Here is an 18,404-nt window from a genome sequence, read left to right on the forward strand (position 1 = left end):
AGACAGTCCATTGCAAAACTGTTGAGACTGAATCCTTTGTTTATCCTCTGTCAGCTCCACAGTTGGCAGCCAGGGATCAAGAACCCCTACAGAGGCCTGGTGGTTTGGCAGGTTCCAGAGAGTTTAGACATCACTGTCACACTCTTCAAGGTATGAAGTTAAGTTGTGGCTGATACATTATTTTGATGACAGATGGAAAATAGCTCAGTGATTAATCTGGATGGTCATTTGTTCTTCAACAGGAAGCAACTGCAGAGGAGTTTGAAGACAAAGACTGGACCTTTGTCATTGAAAATGTGAGTCTGCTCTGTCTGTGTTATCCCTGTTTGTGGTTTCATATAATATTATAGTTCAGTTTTAATTGGAAGACTCAGATGGAGAATGTATCCTCAGACAGAAGGAGTTTGTCTGTGTTCAGACTTGAAGTCTGTCCATTTGATTTGTTTATCAGGAGACAAAAGGCCGTAGGAAGGTGCTGGCATCAGTTGATGTCAACATGAAGAAGTACGCCAGTGCCACGCCGGCCCAGTATGACGTAACACTGAAGCTCAAACCACTGTCTGTCAAAGTGGTGGAAGCCACGCTCAAACTCACCCTGTCCTGTGTGTTTCTCAAAGAAGGGAAGGCCACGTAAGTCATCAGCTCAGCAGCAGATCAATAACATTTACTGAAAACAGTGATTCATCAAAGCTGTGTAGTTTTATCTCTGAACGGGAGCTGAAGCCCAGTACAGGTTCTGAAGATGAATCCTGATGTTTTTGGATTCTTCTTCTACTCTCCACAGAGACGAGGACATGCAGAGTTTGGCCAGTCTAATGAGCATGAAGCAGAGCGACATTGGCAATCTGGATGATTTTAATGACAGTGATGATGAAGTTGGAGAGGAGAGACGGGCCAGCTTTGGAACTGGACATGCTGCTCATGTTACTGGTAAGACCAGCAGAGCTTGAATGACCGTCTTTCAGTTTTACTTAAGCAATGACTGGTGGGATTTTACTGCAGTCTTGTGGTTTACAGGTATCACATATTCAGTGGGCAAAATGGGCCTCAGTTAGAGGGTCTGGGCACCAAGATTTTCTCTGGCTGTTGAGGTTTGTGGGCACTCTGACTTGGATGAAACAGACAGCTAGCAAGTTTGATCCGTCTGCAAACTGTTTTTAAACGGCCCACAAATCAAGTAGATGTCAACCAAAATCTTTGTGCCAACTGACCACAAGTAGCGTATAAGTTAACCACATGAAATCTTAGCAATATTAACGTTCAAGTTGTCAAGCAGCACTGTTTTGCATGCTATGGCGCTAGTTAGCATGTGATTCCCTCCTATTTTCACAAAATGCATTATAGTCTACACATGACCGACTCACCTGGAACACCTGCAGTGTCAGACGTCGTTTGTTTATTTAAGTCCCTGTAGACAAACAGGGACACGTCGTAAAGGATGATACCCGCCACTGCATTCATCAGTTTCTCCTCCTTTGTGCTTGGGAACAAAAGACTTGGATGTTCTCGCTGCTTTCAGTTTGAATGTACAGTTCAAATTCCAGGTTCACTGTGTTGAACTGTGGAGTCAGTATATGGTCATTTAATTAACTGCATATTAGTTTGGTGGTCTAACACTAAAACTATAAACTGAACTGATGGGGTCTGAGGTGACACAGAGGATCTGTTGTGTTGAGAAGCGTCAAGTTAAAATCTAGTTTATTATTTAAGTTTATGCTATGCTTAATAAAGTTACCATATTTTAGATAATAAAAAAATTAATTTAATGATAATTACATTTAATAATCATTGAATTAAAATAGATTAAATTAAATAAATAAGTAAATTCAATTTAATTTAATTATTAACCATAATTTAATAATAGATCATTTAATAATTTTACGTTTTGTAATTTGTAATTATAATTTTAGGTTACGTAAGAGGGAGGTATGCTGTGAGTATATGAAGACCAAAAATATATTTATATAGTTACTATTATATTACTATTTTTTACATTATTACTTCCTTTATTTTACCAGGAAGTCCCATTGAAATATAAATCTCTTGTACAAGAGAGACCTGGCCAAGATTGCAGCCATGATATGTATATAGTTATATCTTGCCTTGCTGAACTGCCAATTTTTTTTGTTACTGAAATCTGTATTTGTAAATGTTGCCTAAATAGTGTGATGTAATGTCTGTGTTAATATGTTTCCAGTCTAATTTCAACATCTCACAGAGACAACCACTAGCACACAAACAGCAGCATTAACCTGCACATGTCTCTAAAGAAATCTGCTCTAAATAAAGAGTTCTGCCCCAGATTTAGAACATTAATTAAATCAGGATAACGCGATCCAAAGCCCTGCCAGGTGGGTCAGGTCTTTCGTCCCTGCTGCCTCAGCTCTGTATCAGCTGTGAGGACTGAGGCGAGGATGTCCCTTCTCACCTTTTTATTTCTCTGTGACCAGTTTTATTTCTAAAACTTCTGCTTCCTCTTTTGTTTCCTATTGAAATCTCACTTCCCTTTTCTTTTAATCTCTCTGTCTGCTGTTCTCTTTCTCTTCCTATAACAGCTTCTGCTCCTCCCACTGCAAGAATACATGATCTGGCCTGGAGGCCTGCAGTTGAGTCAGGCCCCGCAGGTATCTTTCTGTTTCCTAGTTTACCCATCCTCCTCCCTGATTGGTCGTGATCAGTCACAGTTTTCCATCTAAAGCACTTACTGTGTTGACATATGTAATTCATACATGTCATTCATATTCACCAAAGTAACCTAGTGTAGTTTTACATGAAAACAGCAGAATTTGAAGGTTTTTTGTGTCTGTAGTTTCATTGTTTTAAACACTAATCTGATTATCACTGTCCACTCTTTCACTTCACCTGGTCACCATCCGTCTCATCTCTTATCTTCCACTCAGTAACCTCAGAGATGGATTTGAAAACGTCCTCTGGTATTTCCTCCACCATCTCGGCCCCATTTCGTCCTCCTCTGCCTGAACCCCCAGACCCCTCTGTTCCATCCTCTTTATTGCGAACCCACACACGACCACCAAGCACTAACCAGCAGGCTCGGCCTTCTGCCTATGCCTACTCATTACCGGCCTTTACACGTGCTCACCCTCCTGCACTTCCCAAAATTTTCCAGCCCAGTACCGGATCAGGTGAACAGATATTCCTCATCCTGTGTGGTCTCTTGTCTCTTTTGGCTCAGATTATTTCACACCACTCTGTATGGTTACCATGAATATGAGATTTTTTCATTCCAAGCATCCTGTTGCTCCAGTTCCAGGTCCACATATTGATGTTTTGAAACACAACTCTGAAGTGTGTTGTTGAAGATCAAATGTAGTTTAGTTTGAATATAAATTCTTGAGTTGTAACAAAGATTTAAGGATTGCATTGATTTGACAATTAATAAAACTTCCTCAACTTTAAACACAATGGGCTTTAATTAATACTTTGTAGTAGATGGAGTAAATGCAAAAATCTTTTGGTGTGGCCTTTATTTACTTCAACTGCAGAGAACTAGACCTTTATTTGAAACAGGCTCATATTAGAGATGCCTTGCTTATATTATAGAATAAATATATTTATAAGTATATTTGAGTATATTTTACCATATTATATTATAAATACTTTTTACATTTACCTATTATTTTTATTGGTTTCAATGTGCCGCTTTTGTTTGCTGATAAGAGATCATCAATAACTCAACATTTTCTGTGCAGATTTTTCACATTAAAAGCCTTTCAGTGTCTCAAAGGGCATAACCCCTAGGCATTTATTGGAATTTTATTTAATTTGAAATGACAGCAGGTGAGAGCAGGTGAGAAACTGAGAGCAGCAGGTTGGTTGGTGGTGAGGGAATTGTGCATCATACTGAAATAACCATATGAGTGCAGAGCAGTTGCAGTTTTTCAAATGAAATGTGGCCAATATTTTGAGTAAATATCCTGAATTCTAAAAATTTGTTTTTGGGGAATAGTTCAACATTTTGTAAATATAATTGTTTGATTTCTTTCTGAGAGTGAGATTTTCAGATTGATATTTCCCAGCCGTGACAGTGTAGCTGGTACTGTCTTCACCTTGTGAGTGTGTGTGTGTGTGTCATCATGGCAAAATGTGACCCTGGAGACACCTACTGTAGCAGGAACTACCTCAGTACTTTGGCAGGTATATGTTATCAGTCCATTGACACATTTTTGTCACAACATGCAACATACAGTCATGGAACTTGGAATGTGTAGTTGAGATCAAAGTAAAGACTGAGTTGGAAGATGGGTTTGGTCCAACCCATGAAGACTCATGTAATAATGTAGTAATAATATAGTAATGATGACTAAGTACTCATGGGTCTGAACGTCAACATGTTGAGGGGTGTTTGGAGTGAGCCCATCAGTCTCTAGTAATCTCATGTCTGCGTTTGAACTTTTAACAGAGCCAAGCTAGCTGTTTCCCCCTGCTTCCAGTCATTATACTGAGCTAGGTTAACCATGTCCCAACTCCAGCTTCGTACTTAACAAACAGACACAAGTGGTATCAATCTTTTCATCTCACTGTTGGAAAGAAAACAATTATTACTATTCCTTCGGAGCAAAATATTTCTCCAAAATGACATTTTTTTTTTAGAAAGTTAATAAAGTAATACCACATTTATCTATTTTATGTACGTTACATTTCTTAAAAGTAGGGTGAGATGGAGAATTTTGCCAAACCAATGTATTTATATCTGTCTATCTGTCTAGTTTCACTCACCATTTTCCCGTCTTTTTAATTTATCTTCCCACTTCTCCCCTTTTTTCTTCTCTTTGTGCCACTTCCTGAATATACCCCTGCTGTCTTTTTAGTGGCCATGTCAGCTCCTCGAAGGCCCCATAGCTTCCATTGTGACTCCCATCAAGCTGAGGCCTTGGAGGCCCTGGTCTTCCCTACCTTCACCCCTCCTGAAGCCCTTTCCACCTCAACTCTCTCCCCTTCACCCTTTGATCAATCTCTCCATTCTCCCACTTTCTCTGATACTTCACAAACAGGTACTGAGTAGTTTAAATAGCTGAAGATCCAAAATATAGTACATATGTTTTATCCCAGTCTTTGGATTGTGAATACCACAAGTAAACACTTAGCGTTGAGTTTTGCATGGGTACTTTGCCTCTGGTCTACATAGTAGTTATTTTATAATCGAAGTTATAGATTTTTTTTTTTAAATATTACGATTGCAATTTAAATTATGATTGCTTCCTCTAAAATAAACAAGATGTGTTTTTACTAATCATTAACACAAACATTTTCACACCTTCTTTTTTCAAACCAGACTTTTTCTAGCTAAATCAGCTAGTTTCCATTGAGAATTAGCTAAACTTTTTGCAATTTAGCTTTCCTTTAGTATCAGTATTATCATTAGTTAGTAGTAGCAGTTGTCCAAAAGTCATCTGACACTACCATGATTCCTTACGATACTGTTGATAGCTCTGCTCTTTAGCTGCTTGAGCTAACGTTAGCTTCACAGGCTGAGAAAGGGAACTGCCAAGCAGCCCTGAATCCTGTAGGTCTCAAGTCAGAGCTTTTACTGTAACAAGCTTAAAAGAGTATTATGTGCGTAAAAGTTTAACTGGGAGATTCTCAGTTCTGTTCACTGTCTGCCAGTTGTTTGTCTGGCACAAGCTAACTGCTAACTTGACAACCGCAGAGTGAGTTAGCTAACTGTCTGAAAAGTCTGAAAAGACAATATGAAAAATGTCTTTAAGTATTTGTTGCAGTATTTATGTTAGTTAGTTAGCATTAGTATGCTTTTCTTCTGCATTTTTCATTAATACCCTCCTTTAATGCCCCTGACTGGAGCCATAATGTTATCAGGTTGTCTGTCTGTCTGTCCCATTCTCATGAACACCATATCTCAGAAACACCTTAAGGGAATTTGGCACAAATGTTCAATTGGACTCAAGGATGAACTGATTACAATTTGATGATTATAGATCAAAGGTCAAGGTCACTGTGACCTCACAAAACATATTTTTTGTCCATAATCAAGTACACTAATTATGACAAAATACACTTTATACCTTATTCCTTCAGAGTCTTCACTACATATATGATATGAGTCTGGACAGACATGGATATAAACTACAACTTAACTGTTTGGCGGAGGGATACAACCGCAAAGCCGTAATTCTAGTTCTTCTCTGTCACTGTTCCCATCTTCCCCTCTCAGCATGTCCGAGTGTCTGGAGAGCACAGAGCGTTCCTTCCTTTTCTTCTGTCCCCTCCTCCTCATCAGCTCCTCTCAGCTCCTTTCCTACTATACCTCCACCACCTCCTGCTCCCAGACAGCCTAAGACTCGACCCACCTCTGTGGGGGAGCCAGGCTCAGCTCTCACCAGACCCACCAGTCTGCCATCGGCCCCTGAGACAGGTACAGGGACAGAGAAACAGCGTAGGCCAGGCTAGTTCACACTTTTCCCTTTCACAAACCTGTTACTTTGCCTGTACTTGTTTTCCCTCTGTCCTCCCATGTTCTTTTCCTTCTCCTCTTTTTTCCAGCTTCCTGGCAGAGCGAATGGAGGCCTCCGAAATCTCAGGCCCCTCTAGCACAGACAACCCTCTCTCCTAAGTTTCTGCGCCTCTCTGCCAGTGATCATGGACAGCCTGCAGTGCTGCAGAAAAAGCAGAGAATAGAGATGCCATGTAATACCGCCCTACCTTTAACCCAGCTCAACCCTAACATCCTTCTTTGTTGATCAGCCTGGGCCTGACCCTCTCTATTCTTATCTAAACCCAGTGCCTCTTCTTCTGCTCTAACATTTAACTAACATGTAGCTTTGGTTCATCCTTAATAATTCAGCATTTAGCTTAGTGGAGAGCATATGGAATTCCAGGGCCTATTTTTCCGACAGTGCCCAAATGTGCAGTATATTTATACATATATGTAGATTGATCTGACCTGAGACCATTCTCTTGACAACTTTCATGTCCTCATTCAGACATTCACCTCACTCGAACAACCACTGTATTAATCAGACCAGCTGTCCCCTCACTTAGTATTTTCATTGAATGTCTAATTGTATGGATGAAATCATGAATACCCAGCAATACTTTAGCGTGGTCTCCTTTAGCGTGTGAGCAAACAAGAGTTTCAACTTAAAGTCTTATCTTTCTAGGTTTGATATTATAGAACAGACATCTCATATGCAAATGTAATATATGTACACATATTGCATTTGCATATATGAAATAAAGGTACATACAAAATAAAAACATATATGAAATTATTATTTATGTAATCTCTTAGAAATTGGAACAATTTTATATATTGACATGTACTGCAATAATGAGAAATTAACAAAAAAATCAGAGAACATTCAAGAGCATATAGAATTTTTAAATATATGTTGTTTTAATAAACTTGCATATATAAATTGAATATAGATCATTCAACATGTACAGTATGTTCATGATATGTTATACCATATAGAAATATATCTGCATATCTTTAATATAAGTACATATATACATTTTACAGCAGGTATTTCATATGTTATACACGTATATCTTCATATATCCAGAGGATGTATATATGTGATAATAATGTGTCCCCTTATAGGTGACATATATGGCAACATCACTCTTGATATAGGGACATGTATGTCATATATTACATTTCTGTATGGGAGCAGAATTCTTTGTCTAATAAATGATAGAAGTGATGAGAATTTATTATTGATTCATTGTGAGAAGTGGGGACGAGCATAGCGCCTCTTCTATGTCTGAATCACACAAACTTTAAACAGATAGATGAAACTAGCAATATTACATATCGGAAAGGAGAAAACTATATAATGTTAATTGGCTCATTGACAGTGTTGTGGGGTTTGTTAAATTGATTTACTTTTCCCTCTCTCTGTGTATTTAAGCTGATGCTGCAGCAACCTTTATATAAATGTGATGCGTGTCTGAAGGCTTCTCAATTCCTGTCTCCTATCTTATGTGAATCTGTAAAGCACACTCAAAGTTTGGGTTACTGATTTCCCTCCCTCCATTCCCTGTCTACTGCCCTGTCTTGCCCTCCCTCCCATCATTCCTCTGCCTCCCTTTCCTCCCTGTCAGCTTCATCCGCTCTGCCCGTTGATCAGTCATTAGAACAGAAACCTCAAGGAGAGTCTGGATTTGTTCCTTCCTGGAAACCCCAGGTCACCCCTCCAGTACACCCCTCACCTTCCTCTGCTCTTGTTCTCTCCGGACCTCCTCTTCCTCTTCCTCCCCAGCCTCATATAGCCCAAACTGCTGTAGCCTCCCCCGGTGACCAAGACACAGGTACAAAATAAAAAAGGAAGTGTGTGATTACATTTAGCATTAAAATCAGTGACCACATCCATCCACTATGAAACATGTCTCCCCCTGCTGGTTGTTTTCAGTTAAGCAGCTAAACACTTGATTCCACACTGTTCATGCTGTGCTGGCGTGGAGGCACATGAACATAAACTTTCAGGTTATTACGTAAAAAATGTTGTTTGTGTTTTTCTTTCCTTTCAGAATTCAAAAGACAGTTGAGCACACTGAGTGAAGAGGATAACCAGAATACAACACCTACAAGTGAGCATGAACACAACATGAAGTGAATTAGGATTAGTGATACCTATATGCAATGACTCCATGTTTAACTTTATATTATGTTGTTCAGGCCCTGATGCTGATACCTCTACTGGCTGGAGGCCAGATCCGTCCAGAGCTTCAGAACAGAAAAGAGACGTGCACTTTGGAATCAAGGTCGTCAAGACATCAGCAGGGTAAGTGAATATAAAAGACGGCCTTTTGATGCGTTTGGTGTTTTGAAGTGTTTGGTGTGGTTGGCATGGCTGTAAAGGAATCATTCACCTCAGATCCTCCAACACTGTCACTGCAGATGTGGGGTCTACCACTGATTAAGAAAATTTGATAGGACTTGGAAAAGTTAATAATAAGATTGATTTAGCACTGTTTTGTTGAAGTTAAAATTTATTTATGCAACACTTTTCAAAGCAAAAATAACAGTCCATCACAAAACCAGGTAGGACAGTGACAAACAAGAACACCAAAACAGAATGAACAAAACAGACACAAGTTCAACAGATGACAAAATGATCAGTTAAGGAAAGTGTTGCGCTGAACAGTCCGTCTTGAGTAGAATGTTAGTTGAATTGCAGACTATATTAGAAATAGATAAACTATTTCAAAGACAGCAAATGCTTGTTAATGCTTCTCTTTATTTTAAGTCAAGGTCTCAGAACATCCAGTAGACACTGGGTAGCTCACCTGAGACATTCATAGGTATTATCTGGCCATTATCTGGATATTATCTGCACTACAATGGATAGGTAATAGGATAGGTAATCCAGGTAATCCATGATGCCCATCAGTGTTGACGTTCTGACCCATCATTATGTAGGGTCGGACACCCATCTTCAAACTCTATTTGATCTTGACTACACACCTGTAAAGTTTCATAACTGTATCGTTCTCAGTTGTGATGCTGTCACGGTGACAAAAATCTGTGCAGACAGATGTAGGCCAATCCACCTCTGGCCGCTTGAGCTGTTTTGTGACTGTTGCAGTCTTGGTTTCGGTCAAAAAAAAAAAACATGTTGCTATATTTCACCAGGTGTGATCACTGACACTCATGTGTGAACTTTCACTCAGCCAAAGTTGAAGACTTTTTTTCTGAGCATTAAGATTTTTATTTGTCTCGCCTGTGACAGCTGATCTGATCTGTGTTGATCTGTTGTACACAGAAAAATACACTGAACAACACATAAATATTTTTGGAAATGCAAAAATGGAAACAGACTTAACAGTGTTAGGTTTTTCAGGGGTAGACTTTTCCTTTACTAAGAAAATATTCATCAAACATTAACCCCTTTGCATATAAGTTACCGCGAAAAACTGCTGTGCTGTGTAATCATACATGGCAAAAAATTAAGTCCACAGTGTATATGATATTTCGTCATCATTGCAGATTTGGTTTATTTGGTTTGTTCATTGTTACATTTGACACCTGAAGGACATGTACAGGGTGTCATTTTATTCAAAGTAAAACGGTCTGCATTGACTTATTATAAAGTTTGTTGACAGATACAGAATCTTATTTTTGTGACAGATTTTTTTCCATCTAAACAAATGTAGCTTTGTGCTGTTAAATGTCTGCATTTAAAAAGGCTATATAGAGCTTTTTTCCAAAACGCTTCACAGTTTCCCTTTCATTCACTCACTGACTAACACACACAGTGAATTACCGTGCAAGGTGCTGGTCTGACCATCAGGAGCAATTTGGGGTTGTACTGTGAAAGCGGTTGCTAGGAAACACATCTCCATACAGGATCTCTGGAGCTCAGCCACAGTGACCATCAGGTTGTTGGTCTCCTCTCTTACCAAGACCCTTTTCCCTGATGTCTCAGTTAGTCCAGGTCCAGCTCTAGAAGAGTCATGGCTGTTCCAGACTTCCTCATGTCAGAATGATGCGACCACTGTTCTTCTTGGGAACCTTCAATGTAGCAGAAATGTTTTTGAGCCTAAACACAATCCTGTCTCTGAGGTCTGCAGCAGTTCCTTCCTCCTTATGGTTTCAGCTCTGATCTGCATTGTCAGCTGTGAGACCTTATGTAGACAGGTGTGTGTCTGAGTTTATTACAGTTGGACTCCATTCAAGGTGTAGAAACGTCTCAGAGATGATCAAGAGAAATGGAAGAAGCTGAGCTTAAGTGTCTGAATACTTATGTCAGTGTGATATTTCAGTTTCAAAAATTCTGTTTTCACTTTGTCATCATGGGATACTGAGCGTAGACTGATGAAGGGAAATACATTTAAATGATTTTAGCATCAGGCTGCAACATATGTGAAACAAGTGAAGGGGTCTGAAGACTTTCCGAATGTACTGTATATAGTTATATAAGCATGGACAACTACCCTCAGTTCACACGGTGATATGTGGCTGGTAAGAGGAGCCAAATATCATTTTAAGTGGACTGGAAATAGCAGACTTGCATTTGACATTTAGCAAAAACAAGGACTTCAAACGGATGCTTATGTTGCTGTGTTTCTGAATGTGCTACTTGTAAAATCTGATAAGATCAAGGCATGAACATGTTTTAGAGATAAACTTGGTTAAGACCCTGTACTGCTGCTACATGCCACTTTGTAAACAACATTAGGAAGCATGTTTTGGTTTGCATTTGCTATTAACTGGTTAGCAGCCTTGGCTTTCAATACTTCAGCCCACAATCAAATCCCTGCCATTTGTTTGGCTTAAAAGGGCATTTGTTCCGCTTAAAAGGACATTTGTTCGGCTTAAAAGGGCCTCTGGGAATCTTCTAGGTTAAATACATTACTCTACTGTATAAACTGAGAGCTCTGTGGCAGAAAGTAAAAGGTTTTCCCAGTCAGAATTGAGGAACTGTTGTAGAAATGTATTTGTAATTCAGGTTCCAAAGTCCACCGACAATCAAGTGAAGAAAGACCTTGGTGCCATCTGTTGAGCAGCTTCCACTGCTTATAGTCTTGTGGCTACTTATAAGGCTGCAGAAACATGACACTGCTTATTTGGCTGTGCATGAAATAGCCTTTGCCTAACATATGGGATTTTCACAGGGACTCTTTTCATGTTGAAATTTAAACAAAAGCATCTTAGTCAAAGTCATGTTGATTTAGCAAGTGCCAGATCTGGCAGTGTTCTTTTATTGTATTATTTTAAAAGGATACTGCTGCTTGCCAAGACCTGGTCATTCCTTCCATGACTTATCACAAAATGTTTGTTTGTTTGGTAACCGTCTGGTTTGAATCTCCTGTAGTATTATTATCATATATAATTTTTGTAGCTCCATCTCACATTGCTCACCCGCTTGTATGCTGTTCAGTGGAATTTTGTGAAAATGGCGTGGATGTTGCTGCATTACTGTGGTGAAGACTTTCCTTACGTCATAATGTCTGTTTATCCCTCAGACCTGAGAGCATGGCCTCACTTCTGGCCCTTAGCCCCAGAACACCCTTAGCCCCAGGGCTAAAATATTTTGAGATGCCAAAAACACAGATGGATCAGCCAGAATCAAGGCCAACAACGACATTCCCCAACGTCCAGCCAATACTTCCTCCCTATTCTACTGTGCCTACACAAAACCCTGATTTTCATGATGCAACCACTCCAGTCAAGGAGCTTCTGGTCCAACCAACGAGTCACTTGTCTAAGATGTCCATTCAGTTAGGGAATACAATAACTCAACCAGAGCCTGTTCAGCATATACCCTATTCTCCTACTGACACCCAACCTACTTCCAGATCACTCCAAGGACCTTTGTTGCACTTGCCTCAAATTGCTACAGCCTCTGACACAAAACCAATAGGAAGGATAGGAATGGCCCACAAAAAAGAAGCCGTTTCTATGGATTTGGGGTAAGTTTGGCATGGTGTTCGATCAGCTAATGCCTACCCATTCTATAGTCTTGAAAATGCATCTAAGTTCTAATCAATGTTAATACTAGCAATGCAAAAGTAAATCAGTAGATTTCGTTAAACAGCTTTCTTAAGTGCATCAGTCTTTTTGTCCTGACATCAATCTTTGGTGTACTCTACTCCTTCAGAAATGAGACCATGACTGCTTCAGTGTCGTCTTGTCTCAGAGACACCAATTCTACCTTTCCTCCAAGGGTGATGAATAAAACACCAGAAGCTCAGACTGGAGAGCGGCCCATTACAACAAACTCACAGAGGGAGAAGCCACATAGAGACACTGTAAAAATCAGCCCCACTGTTCCAATACCTGTTTTGGATAAGAAAATCACATGCAACACAACCACCTCGGACCAAGTCACTTCAAGATTGGACTGTCATTTTGGGTTTCTCTCAGAACAGCAGGCCACAACAAAGAATTTGTCAAATCAAAGAGAAGAATCTAGTGTGAATTTTGCATTGTCTTCAACAAATAGCTGTGGTGTGTGTGGTTTGGAGTCAGAGCATTGTATGGAGGAAGGGAGAACTGAAAATGTGGCTTATTCTATGGATAAGAGGCCATTTTATGAAAAAGATAGAGTTACACAGGAACTTGTGTTACCAAGCTCAGCAGTCAATGTAGAAGAAAAATGTGTGTACATATCTAAGGCGGATCTTGGTCCACTATGTCCAGGAGGGAGTTCTGTTTCTCAATTACCAACTTTACAGCCTAAAGCTCAGATTGAAGGAACAGTGAGTATGACTGAGTTACTATCAAGTTGCTCACAATATTCCAAGATTCCTGGCATGCCATCTTTACATCAGTCACAAGTTATACCTTGGCCAGATGATAAGAGGTTACTTTTTCAGAAGGTATCTACCAAGAGATTGCCTTTACTCCTGTATTTAGATAATGTTAGTTCCATTTATGAGGGTAGTGTAGGAATTACAAAAATGGTGAACGTAGCACCATCATGCTCAAGGTCTGCCAGTATTCCTGGATTCCCAACTGCTTTGAAACGAGAGCTGAGTATGGCCTACCTTTTACCTATATGTCCCAAAATTAGCAGGGTCCCAGGTTTAGCTTCTGTGAGATCAGTGAATGGATATGAAAATAATGTTTGGGACAGATGTTCTCTGTGGAAAAAAACATTGCAGATAGAAGAAGTGTTTGTTTCACACATGTCTTGTGTCCAGCAAGAAGATGTCAGTGATACTAGTATGGTTAAAGTCATGGTGTCCATGTTGCCAACATGTTCTAGAAAGGCAAGTGTTCCAGGCTTTCCATCTGCACCACTGCAAAAGGCTTCAAACACTCCAAGTATGGCCAATTGTCTCCCTACATATCCCAAACAGACAATGATTGCAGGAATGCCATTTAGACAAAGAATTGTGGCATACAATGATGACTGGCACATTTTGAGAGAATTAATATTAGATAGACCATTGAGAAATAATCCTGTTCTGGTTCATGAAAAGTCATATGAGGACAAAGAAAGTCTAAAATATATGGTAAATATTTTACCATCTTGTCCCTGGAAGGCAACCGTTCCTGGTTTTCCATCTGTGCCACAAAAAGAACCTAGTGTACATGGTGTTCCATTTGCACCAAGGAAAGATCCGAGCATGGCAGATTTCTTTCCTAGTTGCCCAAGAAAAACCAGAGTCATTGGTTTACCCTCTAAGGAGCCAGTTAGTGCTCAAGGTGAAGGTTTGGTTAAAACCAGGCATATTGTGATGGCGAAACCATTGAGTAAAGGTGAAGTCCTGATTCAAGATATTTCCCCAGGTGCTGCTGAGGATGTAGACAAAAGAGAACTGTACAGCTCAGTGGCAATCTTGCCCTCATGTCCTTTGAGATCATGCCTTGTGGGTATACCCACAGCACCCCAGAAGCTGTTACTGAATATTGTCAGTCTTGTATCTATGTGTGGTAAACAAACCCAAACTCCTGGTATGCCATCTCGAGATCAAAATAATTCAAAGAACAACAAATGGCATGCTTTGAGAAGATTAATTAACAAAAAAACAGAGAAAAATATAGAAGCTTACATCGTTCAGTGGATACCAAAAGACACAGAAACCATTAAAGATGGCAGAATGGTAGCTATGTTGATCAGCTGCCCACAAAAAGCCAATGTCTTTGGCATACCCTCTGCTCCACAGCAAGAACCTAGTATGGTCAATGTAATGCCCTCTTGCCCCAGACATAGTGGAATCCCTGGTTTGCCTTCAAAGACTGGACAAAAACTTTGTTTGTCTGGCTGCAAGGAATGGTTTGTTTATAAAAGCTTACAGTGGGATAGTCCACTTGTCAAAAGAAGAGTGCAGATTCTAAATGCAGTTTCATGTTTTGATAAGAACACTGTTGAAAGAATGAGTGCAATATTACCCTCTTGCCCTGAGAATGCTAGTGTACCTGGGTTTCCCTCTGCTCTGACACTGACATTAGCTGATGGCCCAACTATGGTGGCTCTATTGCCTAGTTGTACAAAGGAATCTAGAGTTCCTGGAATGCCCCTTAGAGACTCCACCAAACAGGTAGAGTGGCTAATAGAAAGAATGTGTCTGCTATTCTCCAGGGAGAAGGCTGCGGTTACATTATATTTAGACGATCTTAATAAGTTCTATCATGAATGTGATGAGATCAAAACTATGGTATCCATATTGCCCCTCTTCCCACAGGCAACCTGTTTACCAGACTTCCCATCAGTACCATGTCAGATGTCAGCAGATATGCCAAGTATGATAAATCTGCTGCCTACTTGTTCAACACATTCCAGAGTTTGTGGAATACCATCTAGAATCCACAGTGAATCTGATGAAGCGGAATGGAATGTAGACAAACAGCCAGTATGGGAAAAGCCATTAACAAACCCAGGAAGAGTGTCAGTAACACATGACCATAAGATTTATTTTAGAGAGAAGGGAGTGCTCAGAATAATGGTATCAATGTTGCCATCATGTCCCAAACACTCTAATACTCTTGGAGTTCCGTCAAAGGTAGGAGAGAGAGCAGTGGAAGCTTTGGTGAAAGAGGCTCCCAGCATGTTGAAATCCTTAGCCACTTTCCCAAAACAAGGTAAAATTCCAGGTCTACCTGCAAAAAATATTGCAAAAGAGTGTGATAGCTGGTGTTTGAACAGGAGTGCATTTTGGGAAAAGCCATTCAATAGAACGTATGGAGTGGTTTACCGAGATTTTACAGTTAAGGAAATGTCATATAGGGACAAGGAAATAATGTTGAGTATGCTTCCATCATGCCCACGACAAGCCCTGAATCCTGGATTTCCATCTGCTCCCCAAGCTGTTGATGCCATTGTAGAAAAAAATCTAGACATGGTACACTTGAAACCATGTTGCCCAACACAGTCAAGTATCATTGGTTTCCCCTCAAGAGTGTCAGTTATTTCTTATTCTAAAGTAGGGGACTGGCCAGTTGTGATGATAAACATGCAAGGCAGCTGTCAATTTCACAAAAAGTATTGGTCTCCAAGCAAAGATATGATGAAGGCAAGTCTTTCTCTTGAACCTTCTTGTCCAAACATTGCTCTTAGTTACATAGACCAGCTTCCAAATATGGTGAATATTGTGCCTTCTTGCCCAGAGAAAGCTTCTGTTCTTGGGATACCATCAACACATGTGCACCAGTTAGGACAGGGGTGGCCAGTTAAAACACCAGTATTGATGAGTACACAGCTGTCATTTGAACAACAGTCCCTTTGTAAGGTTTCTGACAGAGATAAATATGTGCAGTTTATATTCCCTAGCCAAGATGCACCAGAGGATGTACAACAAGGATTGACAATTGAGTCTTCAACTTGTCCCATCGAGGTTGTCAGAGAGTTACCATCATCAACTTTTGAAATCCAAGTGGATCAGCCATCCTCTAGATCTAATGGGATTGAGATGTTATGTGATGAGACCATTCCATCCAGATTAGATCTTGACACAAAGAAAGCAAAATCGGAGGTGGGCTCACCTTTGGAGATGCATAAAGATGAACAGGGCTGTTGGACTGAGGCTGAAGAAGTAGCTGTTCTAGAAAAAGGGTGAGTGAGTTGGATATTAAGAGTTGGAGTTCTGCCTGTGACATTAGCAGATTTGGTTTTTGAAACATTTTCTTTTTGATTCTGTTTTCAGAGACTTGCATTGCAGAATGTGGCACTCCGTACCTGACATGCCATTATTCTTGAGTGTTAGGAAGAGGTGGGTTGGATTGGTTTGCACAGTGATGCAAAGATGTGTTGCATTTCCACAATAATGCATTTGCATCTAAACACCATCTGAATGATTATTGCAAAATTTGCTTTTGCTGTGTGTGCGATTTCTGGAGCTTTGAGTTGTTCTGTGGTGCCCAAATTTATACAGATTTCATTGTCATTGTTTCAGCCCCTTGGGTCGAAAGGATACTCTAGAAACAGATATCAATGTATGAGAATGGACATACTGCTAATGAAACAGAGACTGCTGAAGTCACTGTGGCAGGTCATGGTTTCATGCCCTTAGATGAGTCAAATAAAATGTTTTCAGTACAGTCAGGAGATGTCAATACTACATGCTATAACACTGAAGAGCTAAGGTGTGATCGTGTCTCTTGTCAGTTTGATCTAGGTGTAATTATCTGTGTTGCATGATTTAAGTCAACGCAGAGGTGTGTAGCAACATCCATGCATTTGTCATCATGCAATTATTTATTATAGAAAGACACAGTTCAATGTTTTTTTTATTTACTTCCTTTTTATAAATGGTACCATTCTAAGTAGTATAAGAGGAATATACTGTGAAGAATTTGAAGTATTGTTTCACCCAGTATTAGTGCTAGCTTTGCAGAACTGCTTTTTACAACAGAAGTTGTAGGATCAAACTTAACAAATGGTGTGGCATGATGTTTTGCTTGCCAGAGTGCAGCTTTTTGGATAGTTGTTAATACAAGCTGGAGTAAGTTTTGAATTAACAGCATTTGTTGAATTTGCATGCATGAGACTAAAACTTATTAGTACTCACACCAAAGTCTCTTACTGCACAGTGTTGGAAAGGGGAATGCTCTAATGCAACACTATAGATACAATATTTCATTTATTTAGCACACTCCTACAGTAAACTCTGTCTATAACGTTGTATTTACCTTCTCTTTAGAGACACAAACATGGTTTCACTACAGCCATCAGGCCCCGTTGGATCCGATGCAGCAGAACCCCCATCCCATACCCAAATAAATAATGCTGAGCAGCAGTTAGAAAAACATCCTGCAAACACAACCATACAATGGGAGGAGCTGCCAAAGGCAACTACAGAGATAACTAGAAATACATCAGAGGAAGAAATGGAAATGATAAGAGAAATGGTCAGTAATGCCCCATTGTTCCCTGATGCTGCCATGATGTTAGACACTGATGATGAAATGAAGACAAAGACAGAAGCTGAGATGGCAGATCTGTTGCCAACGTGCCCAGCAGTTAGTGGCATACTTGAATTTCCTGCTACTGCTAAACAAATGAACGAATGCCTACTGGACAGCGAATCTATTCAGAATAATCCATCAAAGGATAAGGAAATTCTAATCACTGAGTGTGCTCTTCATTTAAAAGGACAAGCAGATCTAGCAGAACAAATTGTGGATAAAAACAAGCAGTCCTCTATCATGGAAACCTGTCCCAGTATGACAAACATTGCTGGCATGCCATCCAAATTGCCTGTAAAAGAAGAAAAACACTGGCTTATAGATCAAAAGCCAGTCTGGGAGAAACAATCAAAAATGAAGGAAATATTACTGCCATGTTCATCAAATGAGGATGAAAAGAACAAGAAGGAAATGTTTTTTCTTGTACCGTCTTGTCCCAGACAGGCCAGAAATCCAGGGTTCCCCTCTGTACCACAACACAGTTTACAAATGGGAGCTTTGTTACCAACTTGCCCAAAATATTGTTCCACACCAGTTCCACAACCTACTGTAGTATATCATAAATCATACA

The 18,404-nt window shown here is 39.8% G+C and overlaps 1 protein-coding gene across 2 annotated transcripts in view; it reads left to right on the top strand.

The window, feature by feature from the left end:
- Positions 1-18,404, top strand: part of LOC111223609 (EH domain-binding protein 1-like protein 1) — a 44,225-nt gene that overhangs the window by 9,862 nt on the left and 15,959 nt on the right. For both annotated transcript variants that reach the window (XM_022747821.1, XM_022747822.1), the window contains exons 3-8: positions 55-150; positions 243-296; positions 452-630; positions 785-930; positions 8,509-8,568; positions 8,657-8,762. In XM_022747821.1, coding sequence (XP_022603542.1) covers positions 55-150; positions 243-296; positions 452-630; positions 785-930; positions 8,509-8,568; positions 8,657-8,762 — 641 coding nt within the window. The remainder of the gene's footprint in view (positions 1-54; positions 151-242; positions 297-451; positions 631-784; positions 931-8,508; positions 8,569-8,656; positions 8,763-18,404) is intronic.

This window comes from Seriola dumerili, unplaced genomic scaffold (assembly GCF_002260705.1).
Source record: "Seriola dumerili isolate Sdu_G_001 unplaced genomic scaffold, Sdu_1.0 BDQW01000111.1, whole genome shotgun sequence".
NCBI classification, from domain to species: domain Eukaryota; kingdom Metazoa; phylum Chordata; class Actinopteri; order Carangiformes; family Carangidae; genus Seriola; species Seriola dumerili.